The following is a 24,727-nucleotide window of genomic DNA, read 5'->3' on the forward strand; positions in this document are numbered from 1 at the left end:
TTTAAAAATATAAAATTAATAAAATTGACCTCATGAAATAAAAAGATAAGTACATGGGACTAATTAGGCTTTAATAATTCTTTGTGGACCTAATGGGTTACAACAATTCTAAAATAGATTTATCAATAAAAATCCCATATATATATATATATATATATCATACTTTAACATCATTTTCAAAATATCATTTACAAAAAAAAAAAAATCAAACCCTACTTAATTTCTTAAAATAAAATTAAAAAAATCGAACATTGTTTACATTTTTTTCACCATTTAAAACAGCTAAGATATTTTTTAAAAAGTTATAATTCTATTTGTTGTTTCATTGACATTCTCTTTTCCGATGACAATGTTTCACTTTTACATTATTGCTTTTGTACTTTTCTTCAGTTCATGATCTCAGATGATTATATAAGAACACATGCACTAATGCCGTTTGAAAATAATATATTCCATTGTTGTACAATTGTTTTTCAGAATACCAAACTTGTCTGGTAACAAACAATGTAAAAATATAATAATTAAAGGCAATAGGCAATAGAAATAGTAAATTTTATTATGAAAAATAGTAACATTTAACTCTGAAAACAATAACAACATAAAAAAAAACACGAACACGAACGTTAAACAAGGATTTCATGAATTAAACCCCACTAACTAAACCAAATAAAACTCCATACAAAGTCCAAGAAATACAAACTAAACCCTAAAATATCAAAAGAATACGAAACCACACTCTCTCAATGCAGCCGAAAATATCAATGTGGCATGATTATAGATTCCATAACGATGAATGTCATCTTAAATCTTAGATTTCATTTAAAAAATAAAAAATAAAAATTGAACAAAGACAATATAAGATGATGAAATCATTCAATATGCAAATCTAAGAGTTCAATGTCTAAATGTTACCACAAAAGAGATGATTTACTTGGTGTTTTCAAACTTCAACAACTTCTAATGGTTGATTCGAAAGTAACGAATGGTAGAAGATGAAGAAATCATTCGATACGTTCCAAATATACGACAATGGCGATTCAAACTATCTCCATGTGCTTCAAATTTTGCTTTGATCTAGGTTTTTTGAAGGAGACTTTTGTCAAAGAAGAGTTTTGAAGTATGTTTACACATAGAACAATCGTTCGACTTCAGGAAGACCCACGAATACCCACCACTTCGTCTATTCTAATCGTCTTTGTTAACTATATATATAGACGAGCATTTAAATCTTTTTGTCATATTTTTTTATAATTATAGGTTGTTTTGACAACATTAATCAGTGCGTTTGGTTTCAATTTTTTGTAAATTGAGTTTGTTATTTTGCGTGTTTTTTTTAGTAAATATTATTTAAATTTTAAACCTTTTTTTTACTTTGTTAGATGGGCCTTAATTAAATGTATCTAAAAAGTAAAATATTTTAAAAAATTAATAAATACACAAGAGTACAAAAAACGTATTGAATTATTGTTTTTTTTTTTTGGTATTTAATAATTTTTTTAAAGATTTTTTTCAAAAATATTATACCTTTTAAATGTATTTATGTTAGGTATATCTAAAAATTTAAACAAAAAAAAATTCTTAGAATATTAAAAAAATTAAGTAAAAACAAAAAAATACGAAAAATAAAAAAAATTAAATTTTTAAAAAATGAATCTTGAAAATTCAAACAAAATAAACTGAATTTTTTCCTTGTCATTTTCATTGAAAAGGCCTCTACAAGGGAGGTTTTACCAAAAATCCCTTTTTATTTTTTCAATAGAATGTGAGTAATTACAAATATAAGAAGTTTTACATTAAACTAGCCATTAGCCCAACAATAACTTAAAAGGCAACTATCACCAAATTCAACCACTACGACAAGTCCAAGAAGCTTTGGAATAATTAATCAACTAACTACTATATACAACTCCCATAATGCATAAGAAATAAACACCACAACAAATATCGAACTTCTTGAACTGGAATCTCACACCATGAAGTGGTGTTTACATAATTACAATGCCAAAGGCGCATTTTGGTTAGATAGATAATACAGGAAAGTGAAAAATAAAATAAATTTTGATGTGTTTGTTTAAATAAAGAATCCTATAATAGAAAGTAATGTAAACTAAAATTTCTCGTACAATTTAAATTAGCTTCTTAGTTAGGCTATTAATTTCTCATAAAATATGCAGGGAAATTTATTTTTTTTCCCACCAATCTAAGATTTATTTTGTTTTCCTTTTTGACTATATTTCTCTCCACAACTCCCTGCTATGTAGTTATTGTATTTTTTTTCTATCATTTTCTTACAAAAATTTCCATCTATTCAAATGCATATAAGAAAATTAATTTTCATTATTTTTCCTTTCTTTCATTTCACTTTCTACTATTTTCATTTATATCATCCGTTTCTTTCTAAACAAACGAAGTCAGAAGCATTGGTTAATTTATCATAAGTCAAAACTTGATAATCATAATGCAAATACAAAAAATAACCCTCTGACAAATTAAAAGTTTTCTTCGTATTTAAACAAGTCCAAATAAGATTACATTAAAACAATATGACACAAACCTAACTAACTCAAACTACACTGATGGATTGATGTTTTTGTGTATTAAAAAGAAAAAAAAGAGAAAAGAGAAGAAAAGAGAAGAGAATGGACTGGGTTGGGCTGCACTAATGTTTGAAAGTCAATAGTCCAATACCTTGTAAAAAGCCCAAAACCGTGCTCCAACCAACAATCGTCGGCCAGCGATACTGCTACGGTGAAAGTGGGCTTGGGTTGGTTTTCCAAACGGGCTAATGAAAAATCAGACCCGATCAGAAAACAGCAGGTAAATCCGAACAGTAATGAACTCAAACTTCGAACTTGGGCCTTGTTTGGCAAAAGTTTTTTTTTTTTTTTTTTTGCTTTTTGGGTTAAAATTAAAAAAATAAGTTAAAATAATTAATAAGATAAAATTTTATCATTTTTCATAAATATCATATATAATTACAAAATAAATCAATCATTTTTTCAAACATAAATATTGTAGTATATTAAGGCCTCGTTTGGGAACAGGCTGATTTAATAACTTTTTGACTAATTGGCTAAAAAAATAGGTAAAAAAAACTTGTATGTTTGGGATGATTTTTTGACTAATTACGAAAAGCTGTGCAAAAAGTAGAGAGAAGCCGTAATTGTTGACTTTTTGGTATGACTAATTGGCTAATTGACTAACTTAGTAACTTTTTGACTAATTGACTAAAAAGGTAGCATCCCAAATGAGGCCTAAGATAATAAAAATTAAAACAACCAAATTCTCAAATAGACTGTCCCAAATTTTAGTCAATGATAATGTGTGTGGTAAAAATTAAAATAGTACATAATGTTTTATGAATTTGTAATATTATAGACGAAAGGGGCAGGTGAAGTTATCATAGCTCTATAAAGTAGGAAACAGAGATCTAACAGTAGATCTTCATCAATGGGTTTTGGGCTGTCCCCTGTTCATATGCGAAATGGTCTATTCTGCCCCTTGAAAAAATTTAAAATTACTTTATGTTATTGTCGTTTATTATTTTAACAACAATGATAGAGATCACTAATTTTGGAGCTCTAAAAAGACCACTAATGACATGACACTCAATAAAAAAAGAAAAAAAATACAACACCAAGGCCAAAACATCAAATCATTCCTGGTGGGACCCACTGCCACATCATTAGTGATAGCACTAATTAGTGCTCTCACTCATTTTCCTTATTTTAATTATTAGAAAATTTAAAAATTCGGGAATAAAAAAAATTATAAAAATTACATTTTTTATTATAATAAAAATAAATTTAAATAATTATATTTTTGTCAAAGTGTGATCAGCCTCTGTTTGGGAAGTGGGTTGACTTTTTGACCTTTTGACTTTTTTGACTATTTTAGCCTGGTCTAAAAAACTTGGTTTGAGAATGACTTTTTGACTTTTTTGATTTTTTTGTGAGAGAAGAGTGTAATAATTATGGATTGGATGTGATGTTTTGTTTGTTGTAACTAAAATAGCCTATTTTATTTTTTGTGGCTAAAATAGCTAAAAAAACTGGAAAACTTCTTCCCAAACGGTGCCTTAGTGCAATTGAAAATTATGTCTTAGTCTCGTTTTCACATTTATAATTATTTTGAGTTATTTGTATTTAAGTTATAATTTTTTAGGAAAATGAGTGGGACCTCTAATTAGAGCTACCACTAGTGATGTGGCAGTGGGTCTCACCCACTGTCACACTTTGTATTGTGTCTGTTTGTTTGTTTTTTTTTTGTGGTGGGTTTAAAGTTACTAAATTGCACTATCGAATTTTTTATTCTATCGGATGAAAAAAATAATTAGAAATTTATTAGTTAAAGTTGAATAAATGTACTAACAAAAAAACATTCAGACTTAAAACATGTGGATTGATTATAGTTTGAATGTTATTCACGATATAAAATTTACAAATTTACATTATACCATATATTAAAGTTCTAAATATTTTGTAAGATACACAAATACCTTTATAAGGATTTATTTATTTATTATTTATTTTTTTTACATTTTGAATTACCTTTATAAAGTTGAATATAATAAAATGTGTAGTTAACTTAATTGATGGTTTGGCAAGAGTTCATTGGGTTTTTTTGGCTCAATGAGCCATAAAAGACAGAATAGGCTCATGAGTCACAACAGACAAAACATCCCATCCAACCCCATAATCATTACACTCTTCTCTCACAAAAAAATCAAAAAAGTCAAAAAGTCAAAAGTCCTTCCTAAACGGAGGCAAAATTTATTAATTGTTGTTAGCCAAGACTTTTAAATTTTTAAATCACGAGATTATAATTATTTCAATTGCTTAGCTCATCTTTTGTTTGCATAAAAAATGAAATACATGTGTATAAATAAACTGATAATGATAATTTAATGATTGGTTATTAACTTATGGAAAATATTACATTCTATAAACATATATAATACATAAAAGATATAAAAAGATGTTAAATGCATATTTCAATCCATATTGCTTTCCTTATCTAAAAAAAAATAAATAATCCCTATAATTATACTAATTTGCAACATAATAAAATGCATTAAAAGAATTGCCACATTGAGAGTAGTTCTCATAATTATCACGTGATTATTTTTTACACGTTTCTTAAAAGAAAATTCAGTATATTGATTGTTACTGTGTGGGTGATTTTCTGACCACACTGCCCGTTTAGTGATCAGCAGCTAAGCACCGGCAGAATAGATGGCTCCAGCAACCTGTAACAGAAAAGAAAAGCTCCGGCGGTGGTTCTTCCACCCGGGGGCACTCCGACGATCAAGTCAGTATGATTCTCAAGGATAATCAAGTATTAAACTGAATACTCAAAGTATGAATTACATACCTTAGACCCACGGGGGTGCCTTTCTTTTATAATGTACTCAATCCAAGTCCAACTAGAAGTATGACTTCTATGAACTCCAATCTTAGTGCTTACTCTGGACTCTTTAAGAGATATAGATAAACTCCCTAAGAGCTTTATCCTTATCTTAACTAAGTCCCCTCTTTGCCTTAGGACTCTTGTCCCTTATCTTCGGACTCCGACATCTTCGGAGATGACCTCGGCTTCTCCGAGATTACCTCGGTTTCTCCGAGATTACCTCGGCTTAACTACCAGGGCACGTGGCACCTCGGCTGACACGTCGGCGTCACCATGCCACGTGTTGGTATTCAAAAAATATGTCCCCACAACTGCCCCCTAGGTTCTATTACCTCGGAATTCTGAGGTGATGGAACCTATTCCGAATTTTTTTGTCACTTCCTTTCTGAATAATGGCTCAAGAAGACTGCTTTTGCCAAGATTATCTTCTTTCAGCCGACGTGTTCTCTTCGGAGAACGTGGCTTCGGTCGTACTCCCCTATGCACATGAGCTGTCATTCATGTCTAACTGTTCCTTCCACGTGTTTCGTCTTTGTTTGAGCGTGTTAGTGACGCGCCTGGAAGCTGTCTGTTCGTTCGTCCGCGCCGTCTGACGCGTGCGTTACCCTAGGCGCAATAATTGCCCTTTTTTTGCCGCCGTTTCAAATTTTTGACAAAACTTCTTTTGCCTCTATCTTTTCTTCACTTTTTCTTTTCATCTTCTTTACTCTTTCTCTTCCGAAAGCTCGTTCTTCCTCTTCAAATCTGCTATTGCTTCAATTTCTTCTCTGGAACTGTTCTTAGTCCCGTATTTCTTGCAAAGCCTTTTTTGCTGTCGCAACTGGTTTCTGGGTTCGACGAGTATTGCCTTGGCTTCACTTCTCCTGGTAAGTCCCTTTCCTTTAATTTTTTTTTATTCTCTTTATGCGCTATTGTCAGTCTGTTGCCATTGCTGATCTTACTCGAGGTCTGGGATCTATTTGTATCTTGAATTTTGTGGCTATATTTTGAACCTTTATGCTTTTCCATCATTCTTTTCGCCGCTGTTCTTGATTTTTTCCTGTACCTCTATTGTTTCTGAAAATTATACCTCTGTTCTTGAATCTGAAACCTCGTTTTTGTTTTCTCTTTTTTGTATCTGCCCCAGATCTGTGCCCTCGATCTTTATCTTAATAGTTCGTAGGTTTGGGATTTGTCTGTAAAACCCTTAATCTTTAGGGAAACCTGAAAAACGCCCGTCTTCTGAAACATATTCCTCTTAATTTAGGCCGACACAATGGGTATGTGGAGGCACAGGGTAAATACCCCAACAAGTCTTGAATACTTTAGGCAAGAATTCTCTATCCCAGCCGACGTTCATCTTAAGCTGGCTGGGGATAATGACACTATCGTGCCTACAGACCATACAATGCCTTTTCCAGTAGTTGCTTTTATCGAATGTGGACTTCGGCTTCCACTCGATCCCCTTTTTCGTCAAGTTCTCTATTTCTATAGGCTAAACCCCATGCAACTTACTATCAATTCCTATAGGATAATTAATGGTATTATAGCCTTAGCTAGGCAAGAAAACCTCAGAATCACCCTCGCCGACCTTCAATATTGTTATACCATGTGCCCTCTTGATCTGAAGGATAGGGGTTTTGTATATTACCTTAAGCCGAGATCCACTCAGTACAAGATTATAGCCGACCTTCCAGACTCCAACAAGGGGGCTGGAGATGACTATCTTATTGCCTCTGGAAATTGGGAATTTGGCCCAGATGAAGATGTCCACCTTTACCCTCTTCCTCGAACACTTACAGAGGGCAAGAGTAAGAGCCCTGAGTCAATACTTAGTTGTTTTCACTCAACACTTAAATACTTTTGTTGTTTCTGACGTCTGATTTTTTGCAGATCTTCATCAACCACCGAAAAATTTTCGTCAATCCTTCTTCCCAGGACCAGATCTGAGAACACTTCTTGGTCTTCCAATCCTTAAACGAAAAGCCCCAGTATTATTAAACTTTGTCCCCACACACAGATCCATTTTACCCGACGTCCCTCGAAAAAGGAAGAAGAGTCTCTCTCCACCAACAGCCACAACCTTAACTGCTTCTACATCTCGGACAGATCAAGAGTCCACATCTGACCCAGCCGATCTTCCATCAACTTCGGCCCCCTTCTTAATACCAATTCCTGAACGTAAACGCCGACGAAGGCTAGTAAAGACTGCCGAGATGGTTCGTCCGAGGCCTGTCGTCCAAGACCTTCTCGCCGATATTCCAACTGATGCCGAAGCCGTACCGGCGCAATCAACGCTCCCTCCCAAACAAAAGAGAGTAAAAAAGGCTCAGCCTAAGGCCAAGGCTACAGACGCCGAGGCTGAGGATGCTCTGCCGATTTCGAAGCTAGCTGAAAGCAAAAAATCAACCTCTACTGCAACCAAAAGGTCTGCTGAGGGCCAACCCTCAGGATCTACACAAACAAAGAGGCCAAGGTCATCGTCTGCGACGACCTCGGCTTCAAAGAAGCCTGACATCCCATGGGCCCCTGATCTTTCTCTGGAGGACAGGCCTATCATGGCTAGTGAAAGTGCTGATGATATCAACGTTGCTGTTGCCCTTAGCACTGCTCTTCTTCTACCGAATGACTTGGAGCGAAATGCCAAGTTCAGTGAGTATGAAAATTACGCTCTGATGCTCCAACACTCTGCTCAAGTAAGTATTTCTATTTGTATTTATGTTTCTTCCTTCTTTTTCTTTCTGAGAAATTTTTCTGATACTTCTGTTTGCATTCAGGCTATCCAACATGCCCACTCATTTTCAATGCAATCCTTTGAGAATCGTCAAAGATTGGTTGATATGAAGAGGGAAGCGACCTCAATGAAGAGAGAATTAAGGGCTCTTGAGGTAAAAATGAAGAAACTAGAGGATCAAGCCGAGGCTGCGACGAAGAACCAAACCTTAGCTCTTGAGAAGGCCGAAGCTGCTGAGGCCGTTAAAAAAGTAGCTGAGGCCGAGAAAAGGGAGGCCGAGGCTCAGAAGGTCCAAGCGCAAAAAGAACTTCAACAAGCTCTGGCCACCAAGGAGGCCGAAGTCAAGGAGGCCGATGAAAAGGCCTATGCTCAAGGCATGGCCGACGTTGCAGAAGAATACAAACTTCAAGTCAGGCAGGCATGCAACAGGGGATTTTCCCTTGGTTGGATGTCTCTGATAAAGAAGCTTGATCTCCCTGCTGACTCGCCATTGCGCCAGGTTGATGCTAATCTTTTACCATTTCTTCCTCCAAGTCAAGCTGAGGATGAATCAGAGACCGAGGTAGAAGCTGAGGGTGAAGACGAAGATGAAGGTGAAGCCTTGGTGAGAAAACCCAAGGGCGCTACTGAGGCCAAGTCCTTTCCAGCTGAGCAAATTTTAGACTTAACTCAAGATGAAGTGGGTGATGAGGCTGAGGAAGTGCCCAGGGAACCTGTTCAGGGGTGTCCATCATCTGATCTTCTTCTGACTGACAGAAGTCTTGACACAACTTTAGCAGAGATAGATGCCGAAATACGAGCGGAGAAGGTGGCCGAGGATATTCCAGCTGAATCATCCGAGGTTCCAGTTTCTGCTGCTGCTGATGTTCAAGAGTCTTGATTTTCCCTTCTTTCTTTTCTGGATTTTGGACTTTGTTCTTTCTTTTAATTCCTGAACAATGTACATTCCTTCTTATGGCCGATGTGCCTTTTTCAGTATGTAATTGCAACTGTTCTTGCAATGGATATTTTTGATCTTGTGATGTTCTGTTGCTTGCTTCTGCATAGTTCTATACTTAGAAATTTTTGCATGCTTTCTTTGTGCAATCTTCTCGGGGTTACATACCCTGGGTATAACTGCAAGGCTTTTACTTCGGCAGGATACTGACCTACAAACCTTGTATAAATTCTGTCAAGAACTAAACATATACTACTCAATGTATACTTTTGCCATCTTTTTTTAAGTTTTCAATAAGTATTTAAACAATGATTTCGTTCTAACCTACTTGTAAATTGCTACAAATTTCAACAAGTGTTTAAATAATATACTTGACCTTTGCATCGACCCGTTAATTTTCTGTATACCTCAGTGGGTGATCATACGTCGGCTTAACATAACCTTGTAAATGGCTACAACTTTTTAACAAGTGTTAAGCATCTTCTCTAGGGTTCAGACAACCCAGATATTGCTATGAGAACTTACGCAATAATCTCGGCCTATCTTCGACTTGTAAATTGCTACAAATTTCAACAAGTGAAGGTAGGGAATCAGCTTGATTCCAACTTGTAAATTGCTACAAATTTCAACAAGTGGATCAAGGAATAACATCGGCTTAACTTCAACTTGTAAATTGCTACAAATTTTAACAAGTGAGGATAAGGAATCAGCTTGATTCCAACTTGTAAATTGCTACAAATTTCAACAAGTGGATCAAGGAATAACATCGGCTTAACTTCAACTTGTAAATTGCTACAAATTTCAACAAGTGAAGATAAGGAATCAGCTTGATTCCAACTTGTAAATTGCTACAAATTTCAACAAGTGGATCAAGGAATAACATCGGCTTAACTTCAACTTGTAAATTGCTACAAATTTCAACAAGTGAAGATAAGGAATCAGCTTGATTCCAACTTGTAAATTGCTACAAATTTTAACAAGTGGATCAAGGAATAACATCGGCTTAACTTCAACTTGTAAATTGCTACAAATTTCAACAAGTGAAGATAAGGAATCAGCTTGATTCCAACTTGTAAATTGCTACAAATTTCAACAAGTGGATCAAGGAATTACATCGGCTTAACTTCAACTTGTAAATTGCTACAAATTTCAACAAGTGAAGATAAGGAATCAGCTTGATTCCAACTTGTAAATTGCTACAAATTTCAACAAGTGGATCAAGGAATTATGTCGGTTTAGTTTGCCTGAGTTTGATATGTCTTTAATAACCATTAATCATACGTGTTGAGAGAATTCTGAAAAGACTTTATTGATAATATCGGCCAAACAATGATGTTTATCTAATGATAGAAGAATTTCAAGTTACAAGTATTCCAAGGTCTGGGTAGTGCTTTGCCCTCATTGTCTTCAAGCCGATATGCTCCATTGCCCAATACTGAAGTAACTCTGTTGGGTCCTTCCCAGTTCGGGCCAAGCTTGCCTTCCCTGGGATCCTTCTTGTTTCCGACGACTTTTCTTAGGACTAAGTCGCCAACTTGAAAATCCCTTGGATTAACCTTCTTGTTGTAAGCTCTGGCAAGCTGTTGCTGGTATACTGCAAGCTGAATTGCAGCCTTCTCTCTTCGTTCTTCCAGCAGATCCAGGTCTCGGGCTAAGAGTATGTCATTGGTGCCATTCTCTACTCCCTGGGTTCTGATCCCTGGGATGCCGATCTCCAATGGGATGACTGCTTCTGTGCCATAGGCCATGGCAAAAGGGGATTCTCCCGTTGATCTTCTCGGCGTGGTCCGATATGCCCAAAGTACGTTGGGCAGCTCGTCCACCCACTTTCCCTTTGCTGCTTGGAGCCTCTTCTTTATCCCATCCAGGATTACTTTGTTGGACGCCTCTGCTTGCCCATTACTTTGAGGAAAACTTGGAGTTGAGAAATAGTTTTTGATCTTGAATTTCGCACAGAAGTTTTTGATAAGTTTGCTGTCGAACTGTGTTCCGTTGTCGGCAACTATTGCTCTTGGAATCCCAAATCTGGTGATTATGTTTCGCCAAATAAAATTCTTGACATCCACATCTCGGATTTTGGCAAGAGGTTCTGCCTCTATCCATTTTGTGAAGTAGTCCGTTGCTACCAGTAAATATTTTCTTTGCCCAGTTGCCTGGGGAAGTTGTCCTACCAGATCCATGCCCCATTGGGCAAACGGCCAGGGGCTGGATACTGGGTTTAGGTCGGCAGCTGGCTGATGTATCAAAGGTGCAAACCTTTGACATTGCTCACATCTCTTTACATAGGCTTCGGCATCCTTTTGCATGTAGGGCCACCAATACCCCTGGGTAATGGCCCTATGGGCTAACGATCTGCCCCCGGCATGGCTTCCACAAATTCCTTCATGAATCTCATAAAGAAAATCTTCAACCTGCAAAGGGTGTACGCACCTTAAAAGTGGTCCAGTGAAGGACCTCCTGTAAAGATGGCCTTCCGCTGTTAGGCTGAATCTGGCCGATTTCAGTCTAATTTTATGTGCTTCTTTGTGGTCTTCTGGCAGCTTCCCCTCTTTTAGGAATGCAATGATTGCATCCATCCAGCTTGGTCCAAGGCCTACGCACATTGTTTCTTGTTCGGTGATCTGTTTATCTATACTCGGGGCCGACATGTAGTCGATCATAATTGTCCTTGTTTTTCCAGTTTGAATTGAACTGGCCAGGTTGGCTAATGCGTCGGCGTGGGTGTTGTCATCTCGGCTGACTTGGAGTAATCTGCAGTTCTGAAATAGGGCCGCCAGTCGGATGACTTCCTTTGCATATGCCGACATTCTTTCGTCTCTGGCTGCAAATTCTCCTGTTGACTGGTTAACAATTAATTGTGAATCACAAAAAACAATTACCTCGTCTGCCTCTGCTGCTGCTGCTAGCTTTAGTCCTGCAATTAATGCCTCATATTCTGCTTCGTTATTGGAGGCTTTGAACCCCAGTCGGATGGATTGTTCTACAATCTCTCCATCTGGAGATATCAGCAGTACTCCTGCTCCTGCTCCCTGGCGGTTTGAACTTCCATCGACATATAGTCTGAACGAGTCGCCGATGTAGATGCTGCATGGTCTGAGCCTTTCTTTCTCTTGCTGTTTTGTCTTTGACTGGGTTTCTTTTTGTTTGTCGGGGTGATGCTCATCTCGGCTCGACGGAGCCTGAGGTGCGATGGCTTCAGGTGTGAGTTCTGCGACGAAGTCGGCCAAAACTTGGCCCTTTATTGCTGTTCTTGGCCTGAATTCTAGGTCAAACTGTCCCAGTGTTACTGCCCATTTTGCTATCCTTCCTGTTAAGTCTCATTGATGTAATAAGGACTTCAATGGGTGCTCTGTTAGAACCACAATCTTGTGTGCCTGGAAGTAATGGCTTAGTTTCTTTGAGGCCATTACCAAGGCTAGCATTAATTTTTCCAGTGGTAGGTACCTTGTTTCTGCGTTAGCCAAAGTCTTGCTTACATAATAGACAGCTTTCTGCTCCCCTTTTTCCTCGCGGATTAGCACTGCACTGACTGCGTGTTCAGAGACTGCTAAGTACAAAAATAATTCTTCTCCTGGAACAGGGTTAGAAAGGACCGGGGTTGTGGTCAGGTACTTTTTCAGATCGGCTAAGGCTGCTTCACATTCTTCGGTCCACAGGAAGTCTGTGGCTTTTTTTACCAGGTTAAAGAAGGGTCTGCACTTGTCCGAGCTTCTGCTGATGAATCGGTTCAGGGCTGCGGCCCTTCCAGTGAGCATTTGGACTTGCTTTGCCGATGTTGGGCTCTGTAGCTCCAGGATGGCTTTGATTTGGTCTGGGCTGGCCTCTATGCCCTTTCTTGTTACCAGATAGCCTAGGAATTTACCTGACCCAACTCCGAAGGCACACTTTGCGGCGTTGAGTCGGAGCCGATATCTTTTGAGTATGTCAAAGACCTCTTTTAGGTCGGCAAGATGACCTTTTGACTCCTTGGTCTTTACGACCATGTCATCAATGTAAACTTCTACTGTTTTGCCGATCAGATGTTTAAACATCTTTGTTACTAACCTCTGATAGGTTGCTCCTGCGTTTTTCAGCCCAAAAGGCATTACCTTATAACAGTACAGGCCTTTCGGGGTGATGAACGCGGTCTTCTCCTCATCTGGAGGGTACATAGCAATCTGGTGGTACCCTCTGTATGCGTCTAAAAAACTCATTCTTTCGTGTCCCGAAGTGGCGTCTACCAGTTGGTCGATTTTGGGCAGAGGGAAGCTGTCCTTGGGGCAAGCTTTGTTGAGGCTGGTAAAATCCACACAAACCCTCCACTTGCCATTTTTCTTTTTTACTACTACTGTGTTGGACAGCCACGTTGGGTACTGGACTTCTCGGATTGCCCTGGCTTCAAGGAGTTTGTCTACCTCTTCCTCCACTGCTTCGACGTGTAATAACGTCGGCCTTCTGGCTCGTTGAATCACTGGTTTTGCCGATCTGTCGACATTCAAACTGTGGCAAGTGACCTCGGGGTCAATGCCAGGCATTTCATAGGGTGTCCAGGCAAATGCCTCTATGTTTGCCCTTAAAAAATCTTCTAGTTCTTTTTCTTCTTCTTTGGCTAGGCCGGAGCCGAGAAGAAAAAATCGTTCTTCGTCGCCCTCCTGGACGAAGATTTTCTTTAGTGCTTCTTCGCTTTTCTCGGTCGGTTCTTTCCCGACGTCTTCCAGGACTTCCATGTCTCCATCTTCAACTTCTGCTTTCTTTGGCTCTTGTATACTACAGGTGGACTTTATGGCTGCCATGGAGCAATTTTTGGCTTGTAGTTGATCCCCTCTGACTTCTTCAATCCCATGCTCCGTTGGGAACCGGAGTAGTTGATGCAACGTCGAGGGAACTGCCCCCATTGCATGCAACCACGGTCTTCCAAGGATGATGTTGTATGGTGAGGGTGTGTCAATGACCAGGAATTCTGTCCTGATCTTCTTAGTGCCGGCTTGTACCTCTAAGCTGGTTGCGCCCAGTGGCCATGTTGGCGTCCCATTAAAGCCGACCATCGGGCCGCTGGATTGCTCTAGGTCATCGGGGTGAAGGCCTAGCTCTCTGTAACATCTGACGTACATGATATCACAGGAGCTGCCTTGGTCTATTAGGATGCGTTTTACTTGGCATTCCCCAACCTGGAGGGATACTACCAAGGCATCATTATGCGGATGTTGGACCAGTTCTAGGTCGGCTTCGGTAAAGGCTATTGTTGGCCCTTGGCATTCTTCTGGCCGATGTCTCTTGTCCCCAACTTGGTGGATATGCTGCAAATGTCTTACCCTCTGGGTTTCTCCTCTGACCTCGTTTTCGTTGACCCTTGAGTGGATCACATTGACCACCCTTGGTTCTCCTGCCTGTGGTCGCTGTGCTGGGGGAGGGGGTGCTGCTGGTGCTTGGGGCAACCTTGCCTGTTCTTCCCTTGTTCTGGCCTCATCGACCAGGTCCCTCAAAAGGCCTTGCCTTACTAGGTCCTCCAAGTGTGCTTTTAAGGCCCTGCAACCTTGAGTTGGATGCCCTCCTTCATTGTGGTAGGCACAACGTCTGCCGACGTTTTTTCCCATGAATTCCCCTGGTGCTCTTTCTGGAGCCCTGAAATATGGTTGATTCCGAATCCGATCCAAGATTTTATGGATGGGGATCCGGAATACCGTGGTTACCGCCTGTTTATTTCTTAATTCTATTTCTTGCCTGGTGAGTCCATTGTTGATTCGGCCTCGTTTTGGCGAGTCGTTTCCCTTTTCTTGCTTCACTTCTTTGTTTCCCGACGTATCTTCCTCGGCCCTGGCGTATTTCTCAATTCGTGCCATGAGTTCTTCCATGCTCTTTGGCAGTGTTTTTGCCAAAGACTTCCGTAGTGGGCAGTCATCTTTCAGGCCGTTCTTGAAAGACACGACTGCTACTTCCTGGTTGCATTCAGGTATTCGGTTGAACACCTCGTAGTATCTCTTCGCATAGGCCCTAAGGCCTTCTTCCTTGGTTATTCTTAGAGCCATCAAAGCATCAACCCTCAGGGGTTGCAGCTTGTTGGTCACGAACCTGGCCACAAACATCTCGGCCAGGCCTTCCCATGTCTTTATACTTCCTTTCGGTAACTTGTGGAACCAATCAGATGCAATTTCCCCAAAGGATGAGGGGAATACCTTGCAGAGCAATGGTTCGTTCCCGCTATATAGTGCCATTGAATTTAGGTATAGCCCAACATGAAAGTTTGGATCTGACTTACCATCATAGATTTGGAACCTCGGCATACTGAACCTCTTGGGTGGTTCGAATTTGTCCAGTTCTACCGAGAAGGCTGTCTTCGGTTTTACTGGGGAGTTTACCTCGGCCTCTGCATTTTGCTGCCTCCTCTTGAGGTAGTCCCTTAAGTCTTCTTTGCTCCTCCCTGGAGCTCGGCTGTCTTTTGATTTTAGTCTTTTTGGTATACTGCTCTCGGCCTCGAGGTGGGTCCGTTTGGGTCTCTCTTCATGGGTTGTGTCAAAGTGGAGTACTTGCCCCTGAACATGTCGGTGTTCTTTGGGGTCTGGATTCTTCATGTGTTGCGTCCTTCGGGACTCTTCTTGCCTCGGCCTTTCTCGTCCGACTTCCCTGGAAGGCCGGTGAGAATGCCTTCCGCTCCTGGTATGTTGAGGGACCTCGGGGATTGTTTTTCCTCCACCCTTCTGGGTGTTGGTTGCTGGCATTGGCGTATCGTGCAGCGGGTATGGTGGTTGCATAACATTGTTCTGCATCATGAAGTTGACGACCGACTGGAGGTCCGCCAACTTGTTTGCTAATTCCTTTACTTCCTCGTCTCTGCGTAGGCACCTGTCCCTCCATACCTGGAGGTTGTCTTCATTGTAGTATTTTCCTTGGTTTGATCTTTTTGTTGTGTCACCTTCCTGGATATCGTCGTTCTCCCTGTGACCCTGGTCACGGGCTTCTGTATTGCGATTGTCTCCTTCGGTGTCAAGGTTAATCGGTCTGTTGCTTCCAGAAGGAGCATCGTCCCCAGCGTTTCCTTGTTGTCCGTTACTGGCCATCTATTCTTCCTTCGTTCCCACAGACGGCGCCAAATTGTGTGGGTGATTTTCTGACCACACTGCCCGTTTAGTGATCAGCAGCTAAGCACCGGCAGAATAGATGGCTCCAGCAACCTGTAACAGAAAAGAAAAGCTCCGGCGGTGGTTCTTCCACCCGGGGGCACTCCGACGATCAAGTCAGTATGATTCTCAAGGATAATCAAGTATTAAACTGAATACTCAAAGTATGAATTACATACCTTAGACCCACGGGGGTGCCTTTCTTTTATAATGTACTCAATCCAAGTCCAACTAGAAGTATGACTTCTATGAACTCCAATCTTAGTGCTTACTCTGGACTCTTTAAGAGATATAGATAAACTCCCTAAGAGCTTTATCCTTATCTTAACTAAGTCCCCTCTTTGCCTTAGGACTCTTGTCCCTTATCTTCGGACTCCGACATCTTCGGAGATGACCTCGGCTTCTCCGAGATTACCTCGGCTTCTCCGAGATTACCTCGGCTTAACTACCAGGGCACGTGGCACCTCGGCTGACACGTCGGCGTCACCATGCCACGTGTTGGTATTCAAAAAATATGTCCCCACAGTTACAACTGAAAATAGTACAATCGGAATGAATTTTGTACAAAAACATGAGGATGTTAGGTGTGATTAATTAACGTTTTTTATTGCACTGTATTTTAGAATAATGAATTAAAAGATAAAATAATTAAAATTCATAAATATATATATATATATATATATATATAAATTATTAAAGTAGGAACTGTTGATACAGTTTATCCCAGTGAATGGAGCGAATTGGTCCAAGTTCCTCAAGCCCAAGCTCAAATGATTGAGCCCACCGGATAACCTGCAAACAAGTTCAACGGGGAATGGGGTAGTCCCCCAATGAACCCTCCGACGAGTAAGTTAGGAAGAGAAGTAGAGTATATGGGGAGAGATTAGAGATGGAAAGCTTAACCTTTTTCTTGTCTTCAACGTTCGCTTATATCCTTTAGCAATCATTTCACTGTCCCTTCTGACCTGCTCTCCTCGCCGAAAGCCTATGCTATAGCTTACCTTGCTCAGGGTAAGGGGGTCTTGTTCCGGCGGAGAGATGTTATCGTAATAAATGCTGTGATGGGCTGCATTAATGGTGATGTGCAGTGGCAATAACTTTGCAGATCTTTGTCTGCTGATGTGGCTCGTCCTTCTCTTGCCGTGTGTCTGAATGCCATTGGCTCTTTATGCCATGTTGGACTCCAGCAGTCCTGGACCTCACCAGCTGGGTTATGCACTGGGCTCCAAGTGATGGGCTTGGATTGTCCATAGGTGATTCGTGGCCTTTATGGGCTTATATATGTCAGTAGTCCCCCATTCCCGAGTGTAGCTTTAGTCTAACGAAGGGAATATTAATGATGTAGATGAGTGTGTTAGGGATTGGCAGGGTGGAGGTCGACCAGAAGGGGTGATCGATGGGGGTGAACCGACCGGGAGGTGGTTCGACTGCGTAGATCGACCGAGTGGAAGGGCCGATCACGGAAAGGACCGACCGCAAGGTTGGCCGAGTGGGATGGTCGACACTAAGGAGGGCCGACCGCGAAGGGTGGGCCAGCCGCGTTGGTTGGCCGAGCGGGAGGGCCGACCGCGGTGTTGGTCGAGTGGGATGGTCGACACCAAGGAGGGCTGGCCGCAGTGGTTGGCCGAGCGGGAGGGCTGACCGTAAGGAGGGCCGACCGTAAGGAGGGCCGACTGCGGTGTTAGCCGAGTGGTATGGTCGACAGCAAGGAGGGCCGACCGCGAAGGGTGAGGTGGATGGGCGTGGAGCTCGAGACACGGCGTGTCACGTGGTAAGTTAAAGTGGAAAAGACAGGGTAAGGGGAGGAGACAGTGGATCGTGGTCGTACACGTGGCAATATCCCGTAGGGGGGGAAGATTAGGCGTTGGATCATAAATGAAACGGTAAGTCATTATGGGTGTTGAAGAGACAGTTTTGGCGGATGATTTTGAAAAGTTTTCAAATTGGCAAAAATTAATTGGGATCCTTGGAATACGGGAAAACCATGGGCTTTTGGCATTATTCGATTCACCTACTTGCTTACGAAAAATCAAAATATTCCAAGTGTGAATTCCTTTGTTGTTCACAATACACCTCTGCAACACTTTTTCGATTTCCTTGTACCTACCGCCGAAGCGATTCGCAAACACACCACAGAAATGGCCCAAGAAGGAAATGCGATTGTCAGGGTGGACCCACTTGGAGATGATGATGCAGTGGATTTAGCGGTGCAGTATAGGACAGAGAGAGTGGGGGAGTTGGTGGTACGATCCCATGGTTCCACCATGATAGTAGCTCCAAAGCCAATTAGCCAGGTGGAACCAGATCATTGGCACATGAAGGATGACAAATCCACGATTACTGCGGTGGGGTTGGAGGCTATCCACGAAAAATAACAGATCCCTGGGGAAGTGGAGTTATTGCTGCAGACATCAACGGAAAGGCCGTCTGACGCCAGGCCAGGAGAGTTTTCCCTTTATGAGGAAGCTCTGAAGGGTGGACTGAGGTTGCCACTGCCGCAGGTGGTAGTGGATGTGCTCAACCGTCCGAAGGTAGCACCGGGGCAACTAATGCCCAATGCATGGAAGATCCTGCTGGCTTGTGCAAGTGCGTGGCCGAAAGCGAATAGAGGGGAGGCCATGACAGTAGACGAATTCTTTGCATGTTATAAGGCCTCGGTGCAGCAGGAGACGTGGGTTACTCTGCAGGCAGCAGTGGGGAAAGGGTTGGTGGCGAGGCTGCCATCGTCGATCAAGGGGCGGCGACCACGATGGTTCTACGTATCTGCCAATGGGGGGCATGGGGTGCGCACCATTTGGAAAGTGCCCATCAGGTCTGTGGAGCCGAAACTGGGAGCAGCCGCGGAGGGGAGGGAAGGAGTGGTGGGAGAAAGAAGGGGCCAAATGGGACGAGCTCGTTCAGCCGTCTGCATTGTTTGAGGCAGGGTTGGGTCCAAAGCCAAGTAGTGGGGACCTCGACCGAGCGGAGTTGGAGGCGAGGAGAAGGACTCAAGAGGCGGAGGATCAGGCCATCCTTGCTAAAGCCCAAAAATTTAAAGAGTCCCAGGTCGACCGACCACCAAAACCGGTTGCGAGGGAGAGGATTCGACCTCACCCCAAACCCTTGGGAGAGAAAAACTTAGGTGATTTTGTGCCACGGCTGCCCCCAACAGACCCTTTGAAGGAGAGGTCTTTGAAGGAGATGGAGGCGTTGAACGTGGGGAAGAAGAAGAAGAGGGTGAGGCGGAGTGAAGAAGTGCTTGCCCAGAAGAGGAGGAGGGAGACAAGTGTGAAGGACACCAGTGCTACCAAGGGGGCTGAGGGGGGAGAAGTGGAGGGGACCCCAAGAAGGGTAGGTGGCTTAGAAGCGGTGGATGTTACTTCAGAGGGCATGAAGGTGGTGCCAGTGGTGGCGGCGATCGCCGCGGGGGTCGCGAGGGCCGTCCCTGAAGGGCAAGGAGAAGATGGGGCAAGCGGCCCTAGCTGAAGAAGAGAAGAACAGCGCCAGGAGGGCCCTACACCCCAAAGAGGGGGAGTTAGTCTGACCACAGCGATCTACCACGCTCGCGCGGTGGTTGGGCGGTTGGAGGGAGAAAAAGGCCCAACTAGGGCAGGGGCAGACGGCCTGGTGGGAATCGTAGAAGAGGCAGCCCTGCGCTCGGCATCCAGATTCAACGAGGCTGAACTACTGAGGGGGTTATGCTCCGCCCAAATGGAGGTAACCACCTTAGCAGGGGCTCTGTTGAGGAAAGCGGGGGCTGCCAAACTCAAGGCAGATGAGGCCAAGGCCCAGCTTGCGAAGTTGGAGAGGGAGAGTTGGAAAGCTGCCCATGCTAAACTGTAGGCAGTTGAGGTAGAGTGAGAGAGCACATGCCGCCAGGTTGTGTCGCTTGAGTTCTAACTTACGGGCGAGCAGAAGAAGTTGGAGGAGGCCCAAAGAGCCTACGCCGTCGCGGTCGAGCGACATGAAGAGGCCATGAGCAATAATGAAGAGCTGGTCAGGCAAAAAGATGAGGCCGATGGCAAAGTGGGCGATCTCCAGAAGGAACTGGAGGGCGAGCGCGCCAAGGCAGTAGAGGAGAAGAGGAGGCTTCAGTAGGAGTTGGAAACAGAGAGAGCGCAGGCGACGGCGGAGAAGGAGAGCCTGAAGAAGGAATTGGAGGCGAAAAAGGCAAAGGCTGCGTCGGAAAGGGCGACCCTGCAAAAAGAGCTGGACGAAGAGAGGGCGAAGGCAGCCTCTGAAAGGGCGGCTTATCCCGATCTGTGCATCGCAGCAATGGAGCAATTCAAAGGGGGTCTGCCGAATTTCAAATGGCGGTTGATGCCGCGGTCGCGAGCAACTTGACTAGGCAAGAATCTGGGGGGGCGGGCCCATCGAGGACGACTGCTGGAGGCAGAACTGAAGCAGAAGTTATTGAGAGCTTCCAGCAGTCAGACTTTTATAAGCACAAAATGGCTGAGTACTGGGACAGTGGCTGGAAGACGTTCAAACGTAAAGTTGAAGAGCTGCTTCCAGACTTAGACCTTAGTAGTGTAACGATTGGCGAAGACGATGTGGCCCAAACCCCCCTGGATGAGAGCATTGAAGAAGAAGACCTCCTCTCCAGTGAGGAAGAGTAACTGGAGAGGAAGGAGAAGGAGACTGTGCATCGACATTGTTTTTGTTGTTTTTTTTTTTTTTTGAATTGCTGTAATGAACTTTTGTATAAAGTTGTGGATAAATAAAATTTCAGTTGTGTTGTGCATTTCACTGTTTTTGCTTGTGCGTCTGAAATGGATGAAAACATGTAATAAAAACTTGTGGTGAACTTGTGATAAAAGCTGCACTTAGGAATTCCTCAAGACAGAGTGGGATTGAAATTGTAATAAGGACTGGGTAGACTCCTTAAGGCAGAGCGAAATTGGACTTGTAATAAAAACTCAATGCAGAGTAAAGTTAAACTTGTGATAAAAAACTCAATGCAGAGTAAAGTTAAACTTGTGATAAAAACTCAATGCAGAGTAAAGTTAAACTTGTGATAAAAAACTCAATGCAGAGTAAGGTTAAACTTGTGATAAAAACTTAATGCAGAGTAAAGTTAAACTTGTGATAAAAAACTCAATGCAGAGTAAAGTTAAACTTGTGATAAAAAAACTCAATACATAGTAAAGTTAAACTTGTGATCAAAACTCAATCCAGAGTAAAGTTAAACTTGTAAAATATAGTAAAATTACAAGTGTATGTTTGCCACATTGCTTAAGTAAGTTGGTGGTTCATGGAGGGAGACGTGGTTTGTGAGGAGGAGAAAGCTAACTTGTGAGGGTTTGATTGGGGAGAAAATAACCTGTGTCTGACCCTGGGGCTGTGGCGCTCGGTCTGGCTAAGATTTGTTAGGTAGGCCGAGTGCCTCTTGCTCGGTCTGGCAAAGGCTCTTACTGCTCAGTCTGGGCGAGGTTCTTAGTGCTCGGTAGGGCCGAGGTTTTTGATGCTCAGACTGGCTGAGACTCTTGTGCTCAGTCTTGCTGAAGCTTTGGATGCTCAGTCTGGCTGAGGCTTTTGATGCTCAAGTGCACATTTGAAATACGCTCGGTCTGGCTGAGGCTTTTGATGCTCAGTCTGGCTGAGGCTCTTGATGCTCAGTCTGGCTGAGGCTTTTGGTGCTCAGTTTGGCTAAGGCTTTTTCGTGCTTAGTCTGGCGGAGGCTTTTGGTGCTCAGTCTGGCTGAGGCTTTTAGTGCTCAGTCTGGCTGAAGCTTTTTCGTGCTCAATCTGGCTGAGGCTCTTGATGCTCAGTCTGGCTGAGGCTTTTGGTGCTCAGTCTGGCTGAGGCTTTTTCGTGCTCAATCTGGCTACGGCTTTTGGCGATCGGTCTGTCTGAGACTTGTAATAAGTGCTGCAAATGAAAATGTTATTGAGACAACACATAGATAGCCAAGGTATAGAATTGTTGTCATGATCAGTGTAATTCAGTCGATACAAGTTTTCATTATGTAACAAAACAAAAAGAAAATACAACAACTGAGCAATACAACAGTAGGGACTTATTAAAAGTAGCGCTTCAGGTGTTTAGCGTTCCAGGGGTGGGGGAGATCTCGACCTTCCATGTCGTGAAGTCGGTAAGTGCCCGAACGCGGTCGGGTCTTTACAATGTAAGGTCTCTCCCATTTGGGTGCCAGTGTACCCTCGGTCAGATTTTTGGTGGCAAGGGTTCTTTCTCTTAAGACAAGGTCTCATACAGCGAACTCCTTTGGTCGGACTTTGCGGTTGTAGTGTGTTCTCATTTTCTGTTGGTATGAGGCCAGTCTGACAGCAGTGGTTTCTCTGAGTTTTTCAATTAGGTCCAGGTCTGCCCGACGGAGCTCTTCTGTTAGTGTTGGATCCAGATGTAAAACTCTAGGGGTAGGCAGACCGACTTCTACTGGAATAACTGCCTCAGCGCCGTATGTTAAGCGAAAATGAGTTTCCCCAGTGGGAGTCCGTGCTGTAGTTCGGTAAGCCCAAAGTACATTTGGTAGTTCCTCGGCCCAAAGCCCCTTGGCAGCTTCTAGCTTGGTTTTGATGATCTTCAGAAGAGAACGGTTGGTGACCTCAACTTGGCCATTGGCTTGGGGATGTCCGGGGGAAGAAAAACATGGTTGAATTTGGAGGTCCGCACATAACTTCCTGTACTTGGCGTTGTCGAATTGTTTGCCGTTGTCGAAAACAATGGCCTGAGGAATGCCAAATCTGCAAATGATCGACTGCCAGATGAACTTGGTTGTGTTTCGCTCAGTAATGGTGGCAAGGGGTTCTGCCTCTACCCACTTAGTAAAATAATCAATGGCGACAATGGCAAATTTGGTCTGGCCTCGGCCGGTGGGTAAAGGGCCAACTAGGTCAATCCCCCACTTGGCGAATGGGTAGGGGCTGCAAAGTGTGATCAATTCAGTAGGAGGGGCACGGGGGATACTGGCAAAACGCTGACACTTATCACATTTGAGCACGAAGTCAGTCGCATCTTGGTTGAGAGTAGGCCAGAAATATCCAGTGCGAAGTATCTTGTGGGCCAGGGACTGCCGCCCGAGTGATTGCCGCAGATACCCTCATGTATTTCTTGCATCACATAAGTTGCTTGAGTCGGATTGAGGCACTGCAGATAAGGGCGTGAGAAACCACGTTTGTACAGAATGCCGCTGGCGAGGATGTAATTGGACGACCGGGCCCTGACTTTGGCAGCTTGCTGTTGGTCGTCTGGGAGTTCCCCCGTTGTCAGAAATAGAACGATGTCCGACACCCAAGGGATGGGCTCATTTTAGAGGAATTGCATTTCATGCTGGTCGGGGGAAATGGAAGGGTGGGATAGGTATTCGAGGCGGACACCGCTGCTGAGGTCGGACTGGTCTGCGGAAGCCAACTGGGCCATCTCATCTGCCTTAGAGTTCTCCGCCTGAGGAATGTGCTTGATGTGGAAAGTATTGAAGAGGCGAATAAGGGGAAGTGCAAAATCCCTGTAAGCCCGCATTGTGTCCTCCTTAGCATCGAATTCTCCCGTGATCTGTCCGACGATGAGCTGGGAGTCACTGAGCACTCGGAAGTGGCTAACACCAATGTCCCTGGCTAGGTGAAGGCTTGCTATCAGTGCCTCATATTCGGCCTCATTGTTACTGGCCTCAAACAAGAAACGGAGTGCACATTTAAAATAACCACCCTCAGGGGCAGTGAGGATGAGGCCCGCCCCACTACCTTGCTTGCGGGATGATCCGTCGACGTTGAGGGTCCAAGAGTGAGGGTCTTCTGGCTCGATGAGAGCTGGTGAGGGTGGAGAGGCAGTGGTTGGGGTGGGATTAGTGAATTCCAGGATGAAATCGGCTATAGCCTGCCCCTTAATTGTTGTTCGGGATCGGTACGAGATGTCAAACTGGCTGAGTTCCACTGACCACTGCATGAGTCTGCCAGAAAGTTCTGGTTGTTGCATGACCTTCTTCAAGGGTTGGTCGGTAAGGACCACTATGAAGTGGGCTTGGAAGTAAGGACACAGTCGTCTGGAGGCGGTGACCAAGGCCAAGGACAATTTTTCTAACAGTGGGTAGTTCTGTTCCGCTCCCCTGAGGGCCCGACTGATGTAGTAGACCGGTCGTTGGACAGAGTCATCTTCCCTGATAAGTGCTGCGCTGACAGCGGTGTTTAACACTGCTAAGTAGAGGAAGAGGGGCTCGCCCACGATTTGCCTGTGAAAGGAGGGGAGGGTTGGAAATGCACTGTTTTAACTGTTGAAAAGCCTCTTCAGATTCAGATGTCCATTCAAAAGTTTACCGAAGAACTTTGAAGAATGGTAGGCACTTATCTGTGGCGCGGGAAATGAAACGATTGAGGGCTGCAACTTGGCCAGTGAGTCTTTGGACCTCTTTAACCGTTCTGGGTGACTGCATCTCAACCAAGGCCTTGATCTTTTCAGGGTTAGCTTCAATGCCCCGCTGACTGACCATAAAACCCAGAAACTTCCCGGGTCCTACGCCGAAGGCGCACTTCTCTGGGTTGAGCTTCATTTGGTACTTGCATAGGGTGACGAAGGTCTCCCGCAGGTCGGCCGGATGATCAGTGGAGAGTTTGCTCTTAACTAGCATGTCGTCGATATATA

General features: G+C 43.2%; 1 protein-coding gene across 1 annotated transcript; it reads left to right on the plus strand.

The window, feature by feature from the left end:
• The first annotated feature begins 6,664 nt into the window (after window positions 1-6,664).
• On the plus strand, window positions 6,665-9,105 carry LOC114280412 (uncharacterized). Its single transcript, XM_082923797.1, has 4 exons — window positions 6,665-7,199; window positions 7,282-8,084; window positions 8,166-8,995; window positions 9,099-9,105. Exons 1-4 carry the CDS (start codon window positions 6,665-6,667, stop codon window positions 9,103-9,105), a joined length of 2,175 nt encoding a protein of 724 aa, XP_082779923.1.
• The last annotated feature ends 15,622 nt before the right edge of the window (window positions 9,106-24,727 follow it).

The sequence above is a fragment of the Camellia sinensis genome, chromosome 4 (genome assembly GCF_055761805.1).
Source record: "Camellia sinensis isolate YWXY chromosome 4, ASM5576180v1, whole genome shotgun sequence".
NCBI lineage: Eukaryota > Viridiplantae > Streptophyta > Magnoliopsida > Ericales > Theaceae > Camellia > Camellia sinensis.

Coding starts and splice junctions, on each gene's coding strand:
- LOC114280412 (XM_082923797.1), top strand. CDS start 6,665: ATGGGTATGTGGAGGCACAGGGTAAATACCCCAACAAGTCTTGAATAC. Junction 7,200..7,281: donor AACACTTACAGAGGGCAAGA/GTAAGAGCCCTG, acceptor GATTTTTTGCAG/ATCTTCATCAACCACCGAAA. Junction 8,085..8,165: donor TGCTCCAACACTCTGCTCAA/GTAAGTATTTCT, acceptor GTTTGCATTCAG/GCTATCCAACATGCCCACTC.